This window comes from Lontra canadensis, unplaced genomic scaffold (assembly GCF_010015895.1).
Source record: "Lontra canadensis isolate GAN:19392208 unplaced genomic scaffold, GSC_riverotter_1.0 scaffold138, whole genome shotgun sequence".
Lineage (NCBI taxonomy): Eukaryota > Metazoa > Chordata > Mammalia > Carnivora > Mustelidae > Lontra > Lontra canadensis.
Window position 1 is genome coordinate 1,335,896 of NW_022631132.1, and position 11,781 is coordinate 1,347,676.

The 11,781-nt window shown below is 37.9% G+C and overlaps 1 protein-coding gene across 1 annotated transcript; it reads left to right on the forward strand.

Moving 5' to 3' along the window:
- Nucleotides 1-1,949: 1,949 nt before the first annotated feature.
- LOC116858519 (olfactory receptor 13H1) lies at nucleotides 1,950-2,876 on the forward strand. The gene has a single exon (XM_032843336.1). The coding sequence runs from the start codon at nucleotides 1,950-1,952 to the stop codon at nucleotides 2,874-2,876; it is 927 nt and encodes a 308-aa protein (XP_032699227.1).
- Nucleotides 2,877-11,781: the final 8,905 nt, after the last annotated feature.

The following is an 11,781-nucleotide window of genomic DNA, read 5'->3' on the forward strand; positions in this document are numbered from 1 at the left end:
GGGGACAATGAGGAGGCCAATGTGACTAGAGCAAAGTAAGCAAGGAAAAGAGTACTAAGAACTGGGGTCAGAGAGGTTATTGGGAAGCAAGCCATGTAGGGCCTGATAGGTCATAATAAGGAGATTGACATTCAATTAGGTTAAAATGGGAAACTACTGAAGTTTTTTAATGGGAAAGCAACCTGATCTGACTTACAATTTAACTGAATCATTTGAACTGAATGGGGAGCAAGGCCAGAAACAGTGAAGCCAATAAGGAAGTCACTGGCAAAATTCAGGTGAGTAATGGTGATGATTTGGAATAAAAGACAGCAGTGCAGGTGACAAGAGGAGTAGTTAGATTCTGGATAATATCGGAACAATAACAGAAATTATTTACTCATATATTTATTTATTCATTCATTCATTTTATGTCAGGTCTCTAGAATGCCCCAGGCACCATACTAGGTACACCAGTAAATAAAGCGGACAAGGTCCCTGTCTTCAGTAAATTTAAAGTTGAGTGGGAGACAAATAATAAACAAGCAATAAAATTATTAATATAATCTCAAATATTAGAATATGCTATAAGAAAAGCATAAACCGAGGGGAAAGAGAGTGGTAAGGTGGAAAGAGAAAGCCTTTTCAGATAGATTGGTCATTCAAGCCCTCTTCCTACCACCCACACTTTTAGAAACGTCACATTAGATTTTCACACTCTTAACTGGTGCTCAGCAACAACAGCACAAAAAAACACAGGAGAAGCTGGCAACATAAATCTAACCAGGGATAGTAGCAGAAGGTTTGCACAGACTTCAAGGATTGCATGAAATATTCTATTTACATAATATCAGTTCAGATCAATAAAGTACTTTGCAGCACTCTATGACAAACACTGTGGTAGATACTAGTGCAATGCGGAAATGGAGGCACGAACAATTTAGGAGTGACCAACAGACAGAAGAATAAGCAATATTTTAGCTTAAAGTGTCAGAAGGTACCCTCTTACTAGAGCTCAGTTACTTAAGCTGATTGAAGTTGTTTTAGAAAATCGTGAACAAGTAAGAGAAGCAGGGAGATGGCCTCCCTTTCTTTTCTTCTTACTTGAAAAAAAAAATAACCCAAGGTTATCTGGTGGAAGAGGGATGGAAAACTTTTCATATAACCATGTTCAAAAGGATGGGAAATTTGCTATTTTCCTAGGGAAGGAAGAAATTTCTAGCTTTGTCTCTGTTCTCATTTTAGATGTCCATCAACAGATGAATGGATATCACATCTTCTTTATAATATATGTACACATATATATAAAATATATATTATAAAGAAGATGTGTGTGTGTGTGTGTGTGTGTGTGTGTAATGGAATATTATGCAGCTATCAAAAACCCCAGAATCTTACCATTTGCAATGACATGGATGGAACTAGAGGGTATTATGCTAAGTGAAGTCAATCAGAGAAAGACAATTACCATATGATCTCTCTGATGTGAAGAATTTGAGAGGCAGGGTCGGGGCTCATGGGAGGGAAGGGAGGGAAAAATGAAACAAGATGGGACTGGGGAGGGTGATAAACCATAAGAGACTCTTAATCTCAGGAAACAAACTGAGGGTTGCTGGAGGGGTGCGGGGAGGGATAGGGTGTCTGGTGATGGACACTAGGGAGGGTATGTGCTATGGTGAGTGTTGTGAAATGTGTAAGATTGATGACTCACAGACCTGTACCTCTGAAACAAATAATACATTATATGTTAATAAAAAGGAGATAGACTGAGTCAGCTGGTTTGATACCCCCCCAAAAAATGGATATCTCATTTGTATTCCCTGTGTTTTAAAAAAGACAAAGAATGATCCTGTACACCCTAATTATGTCCACTTTTCTCACACCAACCCTCCCTCTTTATTCTCATTTTTACAGGTAAAATGAAGCAACTTCATTGGCGCACATCCAATGAATAGCAGCAAATAGGAAGAATGGCCATAGATAATACTACAGCAGTGTTTGAGTTTCTCCTTATTGGAATCTCTAACTATCCTGAGTGGAGAGTCACATTTTTCACATTGGTGCTGATAACTTATCTGAGTACATTGTTGGGGAATGGACTTATCATCTTTCTTATCTACTTTGACCCCCACCTCCACACTCCAATGTACTTCTTCCTTACTAATCTGTCTTTCTTAGACCTTTGCTATGGAACAGCTTCTATGCCCCAGGCCTTGGTACATTGTTTCTCTACCCATCCCTACCTCTCTTACCCACAATGTTTGACCCAAATCAGTGTCTCCTTGCTCTTGGCCACAGCAGAGTGTCTCTTACTGGCTGTTATGGCCTATGACCGTATGGTTGCTATCAGCAATCCCCTGCGCTATTCCATGATCATGAATGGCCCAGTGTGTGTCTGGCTGGCTGCTACCTCATGGGGAGCATCACTTGTGCTCACTACCATGCTTGTCTTATCCCTGAAGCTTCACTTCTGTGGAGCTAACATCATTAACCATTTTGTTTGTGAGATTCTTTCACTCCTTAAGTTGGCCTGTTCTGATACCAGCCTCAATGAGCTTATGATCCACACCACAGGTATCTTCACCCTGCTCCTACCCTTTGGATTTGTTCTTCTCTCATACATCCGAATTGCCATAACTGTCCTAAGGATTCGCTCAGCCCAGGGTAGGCTCAAGGCCTTTTCCACCTGTAGCTCTCATTTGACTGTGGTGACAATCTTCTATGGGGCAACCATCTCCATGTATATGAAACCTCAGTCGAAGTCATCCCCTGACCAGAACAAGTTTATTTCAGTATTTTATGGGGCTTTGACACCCATGTTGAACCCCCTGATATATAGCCTGAGGAACAAGGATGTTAGAGGGGCAATGAGGAAAATTATGGCAAAAAGAACATGAGCCTTCTTTGTTTCTAAATTTCATATATAAATGAATAAAACACTGTGTGTGTGTATATATATACATACAACTATATGTATATACATATACTACATATACATGTAGTGTGTGTATTATATGTGTGTGTGTGTATAGTTACATTAATCACCATACAGTGCTTTATTCATTTTTGATGTAGTGTTCCATGGTTCATTATTAGTTTAGAGACATCAGCTACATCCTCATTGATGATAAAATATTGTTTAAAGGGTCTGATTTCTGATTTTACCTTTGGTGGAGCAGATGGTTATCATCTGAGAAGCTTCAGGAAGTGCTCCCACCCCAAAATATTAGCCCTACAAAGTCCTGAATTTCCATTAGAAGCATTATTTTTGCTCTGTTTTACATTATGACATGCTAGTGGTCACCCATTAGGTAACTTAACTTTAGGTAAATCAGCTTATCAGAATCATTTCCTCACTAACAGAAGAGACATGAGCAGCAAGAGAATTTCCTATGACTGTTAACAGGAGGCAAGCCATAACTGAGTTGGAAAAATAGGACAAAGGAAGGTGTAATAAAAGAACAGAAGACAAAAATCAGAAACTTTACAACTTTACTGGAGGAAAGCCCTGTTGTGAAAGCACAATTGACTTGCTCTACTTAACCTCAGAATCATGAGAAAATTGCATCATGGTCATTTCCTACATTTGTGTGGAGTCGTTTACCCCTTTTCTTGCTCTTTTTCTAAACTTCTTTCAAGTATGGTATTTTATTTTATATCCCTAATGTAATTCTATAAAATTGGTAAAAAAAGACACCATAATCCTCCTATCTTAACAATGAGAAAACAGAGGCCTGGAGATGGAGTTGAGACTTCTATAAAGTCATATATAATTGGAAGTGGAATCAAAATTAGAATTTAGACCACCTATATACCACCTCTGAACTTTGTCAATATTGTCTAGAAAATTATTTGGAATTATGGAATTATAAATGCAACTAACATTTATTGAGCACTTACTGTATACCAGACACTGAGCTAAGCTGTCTACATCCATTATCACAATAATTCAATGAAACAGTGCTATTATCAACCCGTATTAGAGAAGAAGAAACAGACTTTAGAGGTTAAGTGCTTTGTCCATGCACAGAGCCAATAAAGAGCAGAGCCAATATTTAAGTCTAGGTTTGGCTGATTTCAGATCCTATTCACTGTACCCACACTAGAGACCTTAGAGATTATCTAATGCAGTGATTTTAATCAAATTTATGGTGGCATAATTTATGTACGATAAACTTTATCCAGTTACAGTGTGTAATTTTATGAATTTTAACAGATATCCACTGAATCAGCACACAATTCCATCATATCCATAAGTTTCCTTGTGCTGTTTCATAGGCTACCCAACCCCCAACCCAAACCCTGGCAATCACTGATACAATTTCTTTCACTATCTGTTAGTTTTTATTTTCTAGAATTAACTGTTACTGGAATCGTATGTGCATGTACTCTTTTGTGTATGGCTTTTCTTACTGAGTATGCTTTTGAAATCATCCACATTGTTGCTTGTGTCAGTAGTTTGTTCCTTTTTATTGCTGAATATTTCATTGCACAAATTTGCCACATTTAAAAAATCCATTCCTCATTATCAGATGTAATGCAGTGGCTTTTAGACTTTTTTTAAAAGATTATTTATTTATTTATTTATTTTTGAGAGAGGGAGAGTGAGATCAAGCGTGAGATGGGGGAGAGTTAAAAGGAGAAGCAGATTCCCCACTGAACAGGAAGCCCAATGCGGGACTGTCCATGACCTGAGCCAAGAGCAGACACTTAACCAACTGACCCACCCCGGCACCTTGGCTTTTAAACTGCAGTTCTCACAGTCTTATGGGTTCAGTAGTGTGCCTGGAACCTGTCAGTAGAAGTGAAGTTTTCTGTGTACAATTTTATTTGAAAATGGAATTCTAAAAATGAAAGAAAAAACTTCAGCAAACAACACTCTACTACTGATCTCTAAGGGTTTTTTTTAAAGATTTTATTTATTTATTTGACAGAGAGAGAGAGATCACAAGTAGGCAGAGAGGCAGGCAGAGAGAGAGGGGTAAGCGGGCTCCCTGCTGTGAGCAGAGAGCCTGATGAGGGGCCGAATCCCAAGACCCTGGGATCATGACCTGAGCTAAAGGCAGAGGCCTTAACCCACTGAGCCACCAGGCGCCCCAGCTGATCTCTAAGTTTTAGATGAGGTCAGAAGTTCAGTGAACAGTATATAAATTTCCTATGATCATGAAACTTTCCAGAAGCAGATTTAGGCCTAAGACCCAGATACCCTGTTTCCTGGTCTCACTTTACTTTGGGCAAATCTACCAAACATGAAGAAGTCATCTCACAGTCGACCTGATAGAGAACCAGAGACAAATCAGTAGGAGAAAAATACAATGCACAGCACAACTTAGATGTGCTCCAAAGTACCATGGAGCAAACAGATAATCAGTGCATCCCTCGGACCCTGACTGCTGGTGACACTATGTGGTGCTACAAAAACAGTACCAGACATACACAGGACCTGTCTCACATGTGTACTCACTAAATGAAGAGGAAAACAGAATGAATAAGCCACTTGCCAAAATAGCCTAATTTTCAAATAAATGCAACATTTATTCAAATTCCATCCCTTATAAATTTTTTTAAGTTTATGGTATTCTTAACCACTGAAACCATGCTTTAATACCAAGGAAAATATATTTAGGAAAAAGCCAATTTTTAATTTATTCATTCAATAAATATTAAATATTAACTTTCTACTTTCAGCCAGACACTGTGCTAGCTGCTAGGGCAAGTTTCATACTTTACACAAAAGGTTTCTTACTATTGAAATAAACATTTCAAATTAACATTGTGAAATAGTTAAATTGATGAAATTAATAAAATTTTAGAGGAAAAAAATAGGGCTTTCAGGTAGAGAGAAATTCAGAAATTAGGAAATATGTTAAGAGTACTCATTTCATGAATAAACAAAAAGCCAAATCAGACCTATAAATACAAAGTTCGTGTGTGTGTAGATGTGTGTGTGTGTGTGTGTGTGTGTGTGTATGATTTCCAGAGGGAAAAGGGGTGGGAGATGGGCAAAATGTGTGAAGGGGAGTAGAAGATACAGGCTTCCAGTTATGGAGTGAATAAATCACAGGAATTAAAGGCACAACACAGGGAATGTAGTCAATGATACAATAATGATGCATAGTGACAGATGGTGGCTTTACTTGTGGTAAGTATAGCATAATGTATAGTGATGTTGAATCACTATGTTGTGCACCTGAAATTAATGTAACATTGTGTGTTAACTGTACTCAAATTTAAATTTTTAATACAAAATAAAATGGAAAATTTCCCACCAAAAAAAGTATTCATTTTAATAACTCTGCCTTTGAGGGGAGAAATATTCTACTCTCTATCACAAGTTGGTTTACAGCTTAAAATGAGAATCATATTTTCACTAATGGGGCCCCTACCATAAAATGGTAGCTCTGTCACTAGGTGCTTTGTCTCTTTATTGACTTGCTGGTAGGGCACAGCCTACAGGCAGAGGGACATAGTGGAATCTGGAGATGGGGGCTGTGGGGTTGATTCTGCTACTAACTAGCTATGTGACCTTAGTTATACCAGCTTCTGACCAATTTGCTCATCAGTATAATAGGAAGTTTGTGTTTTGCTACCCAAAGACCTTTCCAATTCTAACATCCTGCATCTAGGTGTCATTTTATATTTTCTTTCTTGTCTCAAAAAATGGAATCATATTATCAATTTACTCTGCAGCTTGCTTTTTCCACTTGGCAATATATTATGGACATTCCTCCAGATCAATATATATAGATCTATCTGCCTGACTTTAAATGTTAGCTTTGACTGAAGAAGTAGGCATACATAGTAGCTAGTTAACATGAGTATGGCCCTTCCAGCACTAACATTCTGTTTTTAGGTATCAAAACCCCAAAGGCCATCTAATTCAGCATTGATATCAATTCATTTTAAATATAAAATGAACTCTATCTGGATGTTAGGAAAGGAAATCAATTCTGGATTGTTAAAAACTCCTAAGGTGGAATATCACTTCTTCAGTTGATCAATCACAGGCACTATGAGAAACATTCCACTGTGCATCCCACATGCCAAGCAGCTGGCTAGTGAAGATTACCTTGTTTCAGCCTGGAAAACAAAGATTGGTTTGAAACAAAGGTAACTGCTAGAAATTGAGGAGAAATTTATAAACTGAAAAACAGGTCCCAAATAATATTTTCCAATGGGGATTTAAGAAAAAGATACCATGTCCCATTCATAGGATTTGGGATTTCTATTTGAGGAAAGATAGTAGAGTATAACTATTTAGAGTACAAGCCCTGGAGTCAAACTCATTGGATTCAGATCTACATTCTGCCACTTCTTTGTTCGAGTCAGTTTCTACACTTCAATCCCTTTACCTAAGTGGACTAATAGTAGGACCTACTATTATGTTCAGCATTTGATCATGTAGGCAGAAACCACTCTAGTTATTTCAAGCAGGGAGGGATTTAACAAAGAGAATTAGAGACCTACAAAGCCTTTGGAAGGGCTGTGAGAGGGAACATTGGTAAGGGCACATTGTCAACAACCTCAAACTGTTGGAGGAATTGCAAAAATCTTGGGAAGATTTAGGGGCATGAGGGAACTGCAACTAACAACCACACCAAAGTTAATGTTTCACAGCAGAATGCTCAGAAGCCACCTAAATCTTTGTTTGGCACCTAAACACAATGTCAGGAGGACCAATGGTGGTATCTACTTTTCTTATGCTTGCCTAGCTTTTCTGTGAGTACCTTTTATGGGTGAAATCCAAAACTGAATGTTACTGTCAAGAGAGTGTGGGAAATGTAGTTTCTAAGTTTTGCAATTGGGGTGAGAGCTGAAAAAGATGGGGATAGTTTGGTGGGTACCTGGGAGCTCAGTTGGCTAAGTGTCTGCCATTGGCTCAGGATATGTTCTTGGGGTCCTGGAATCAAGCCCTGAGTTGGGCTGCTCAGTGCTCCTGCTCAGTAGGGAGTATGCTTCTCCCACTCCCTCTGCCCTCACCTCCACTCGTGCTCTCTCTGTCTCTCTCTCCCTCTCTCTCTCAAATAAATAAATAAAACCTTAATAAAGAAAAGATTGGGTGGTTTTGAATATCACTTCATAGCTTGGTCATGAAAATTATATGACTCTGGGGCACCTGGGTGACTTAGTTTGTTGAGTGTCCAGCTCTTGATTGGACCTCAGGTCATGATCTCAGGGTCATGGAATCGAGCCGTACGTAAGGCTTATGCTCAGTGGGGAGTCTACTTGAGATTCTCTCCCTCTCTCTCTGACCCTCACCCCTCAAATAAATAAATAAGTAAATAATCGTTTAAAAAAAAGAATTGTATGGGGGCACCTGGGTGGCTCAGTGGGTTAAGCCTCTGCCTTCGGCTCAGGTCATGATCTCAGGGTCCTGGGATCGAGTCCCACATCAGGCTCTCTGATCAGCAGGGAGCCTGCTTCCTCCTCTCTCTCTCTCTGCCTGTCTCTCTGCCTACTTGTGATTTCTGTCTGTCAAATAAATAAAATCTTTAAAGAAAAAAAAAGACAGTAATTTCCTTAAAAAAAAAAGAATTGTATGACTCAATTCATGTAAAGCACTTAGAAAATTGCCTGTCCTATACTATAGTTAAAGAACAATTAATATTAGCTGTCATTATAATGTCTGGATCACATAACCCTACGATGCCAGGAATTAGGGTGCCTACTTGTTTTTTCAATGGTGCATTCCAACACTACTCCTTCACCTGTGCATGCTAACATCCATCCATACATCATTAATTCAATACATATTTATGGAACACCTACTATACAGCAGGTACCATGCTATTGTCATGGATGCAGTGGTGGGGAAAACATATTTGTTCCCTCCCCTCAAAGAACTCACTCTCTGAGTGGAAAGAAAGACATGAACACCACCAAAATTACTGCATGAATTTATATCTTCTTAGTTCTTAAGTTTATAAAGCACTTTATACACTTTATAATTTATCTTATTCTTGAATGTTTATTACTTCATATTACCTTCTAAGTTTTTTAAAGATTTATTTATTTATATATTTTAGAGAGGGTGAGAGAGAGCAGAAGGAGAGGGAGATAGAATCTCAAGCAGACTCCCCACTGAGTGCAGAGACCCTCATGGGGCTCAATCTCACCATCTGTGAGATCATGACCCATGAGATCATGACCTGAACTGAAACCAAAAGCTAGATGCTTAACCAAGCCACCAGGCAAATCTCATATCATCTTCTAAATTTAATGAGACAAGCAAATAGATGTTATAATTGATATTATGAGATCAACATTTACATATAAAAAGACTTAGTGTCTGTAATGTTATCAAGGTCAACAGTGTGACAAGAGTAGGACTAGAATATAATTCAAGATTTATCGTGGTGAGTATTTCATAGTACATACAATATTGAATCATTATGTTGTCACCTGAAACTAAAATAATGTTATATGTCAATTATACCTTAATAAAAATTTTAATTTAATTTTTTGAAAAAAACACAATTCCTCTGACACCTAGATGTTCTTTTTGATAGGTACCTGATGGGTTTAAGTAGTCCTTAGAAAAGAGGAGTAGAAAGAAGGCAAGACTGTTGCTGAGCAAAGAAAAAATACTATGCTTTCAGACCGTTTAGGGTAAAAATCTGACCTTGGCATTTACTAGATATATGACCTTGGGCAACTTCCTGCCTCAGTTTCCTCATCTATAACAGGAAAAGAATCATAGGCCTGACCTCATAGAGTTGTTAAGAGGATTAATTCAGTTGATTTCTATAAAATTCCGAGAACTATGGTTGGGAATAATAAGCCCTCAATAAACATTACCTATTTTTTATTATTATTATAGAGTTACTAGTAACATTACTGAAATCTCAACAGACTCAAAAGTAGTTGGTGCTCATCTCACTGTGTGCATTTTCTCTCTCCTCTTTCTTTTCCCACCAGGAATACACAGTAATTTTTTCTGGTTAAATGTGTACAGCAGGTCAAGCACTTTCTCAGTACAATATCATGATGGGAGTCAGAAAAACACATGACTGGGCGTCAGGAAGTCTGGATTCTAGTCTGGGTTCCACCATTAATGAGCTATGAAACTCTGGGTAAATCACTTAACCTCTCTGGACTGCATGTGTCAAACAAGGAGAAAATATGTTCCTTAACCTATCTCAGAATGGTTGAAAGAGCAAATGAGATCATAGATGTTAGATGTTACAAAGTTAAAAGCACATCACAAAGGCTTCATGATGGGATTTTCATTATCTTCAATGTTAGACTTTACATCTTCTTCTCACTTACCTGTGACAACCACTCACTTACTGAATTGCATTGGTTTTTTCCTCTAAAATATCTTTTTATAAATTTAATTTTGTGTGTGTGTGTCCCAAAATTCATTGTTTATGCACCACACTCAGTGCTCCATGCAATACGTGCCCTCCTTAGTACCCACCACCAGGCTCACCCAACCCCCTACCCCCATCCTCTCCAAAACCCTCAGTTTCTCAGAGTCCACAGTGTCTCATGGTTTGTCTTCCCCTCTGATTTCCCCCAACTCACTTCTCCTCTCCATCTCCCAATGTCTTTCAAATCCATCCCCTTTTATTTGTCCTCAGTGCTTATGTCTTAGTTCATGGGCTCATCAACCCTTACCAGAATGACTGTAACAAGCTCTTATTTTTCTCTATTCCAATCTTATCTCTCATTAAACTAGCCATCCAGTCAATGTCTCCAGAGTGACTTTTCTAAAGGGAAAAATCTCTTCATGTTAATCCCCTCTTTATAATCACACTTCAAGATTAGGAATAGGTTCCCTACTGGCTATAGAATACACAACATTACTCAGGGCCCCTGTTAACCTCTCCATCCTCATTGTCTATTTCATCTCCATAGACCCCATACTCCAGGGAAACAATAGTTTCTTTCTCTAAAATTTTTATGCATCTATGTTACTGTATGTGCTGTTCTTCCTGCCTGCAGTGTCTGGCAATATTTTACTCATCCTCCAAGGGCCAGATCTACAGTCATTGCCTCAGTGAAGCCCTCCCCAGAGTTTATCTTATTCTGTTTAACCCTGGATGGTGACTTAATTCCATTTCTTTCACTTAATAACATTTTACTCAAGCACAAATTTAACACCTTTCATGTTATTTTATGGTTAGTCATTTTGGAATGTTTATTCCCAATTAGTTCATAAGGTTACAGAGAGCAGGAAGTCTGTTTTATTTATCTCTATCTCCACAACATAGTTTCTGGCACAGAATATAGACACAGTAAGAATTGGTTAAATAAATATGTGCTAAACAAATACTTCTTAGACCATTTGTGGTAAGGAATAACTATCTTTTAAATTTCCCTGTTGTTACGGACTGACAGATTATAAAATATGATAAAAATGTCACAGCAATGTCAAATCACTTTAAAAATTACTGAATGTTTACTCTCAATTCTGTCCTTAACTCCTTGCAAACATTTTGAGTAGCACTCAACTGGACTATTTGCAAAGATGCGTCATTCCTAGCTCCTAGAATCTTAATACCTAAGTTGAAAAACCTAAGGATACATGTAAAAATAATAAACAAATCATCATATATTCAGAGCACAACTAAGCAAGAAATCAATAAAATAAAACTATTGTAATTAGATACATGCACAGATAAAGTAAATCAATGAAGCAGTGAATGAGAGGATGCAGTATTATATTAAGACAGCAACAGTTTCTATAGCAATTCAAAACTAATGTAGGAAATTTTTAGGAAAAAGCAAGATTTACAGAAACTTCAAAATAAAGATGGCTGGGATGGGCTGGGAGATGTCAGGGAAACATAAAGAGGG

What these genes read in the sequence shown, in the direction of transcription:
- LOC116858519 (XM_032843336.1), top strand. Translation starts at nt 1,950, where the DNA reads ATGGCCATAGATAATACTACAGCAGTGTTTGAGTTTCTCCTTATTGGA.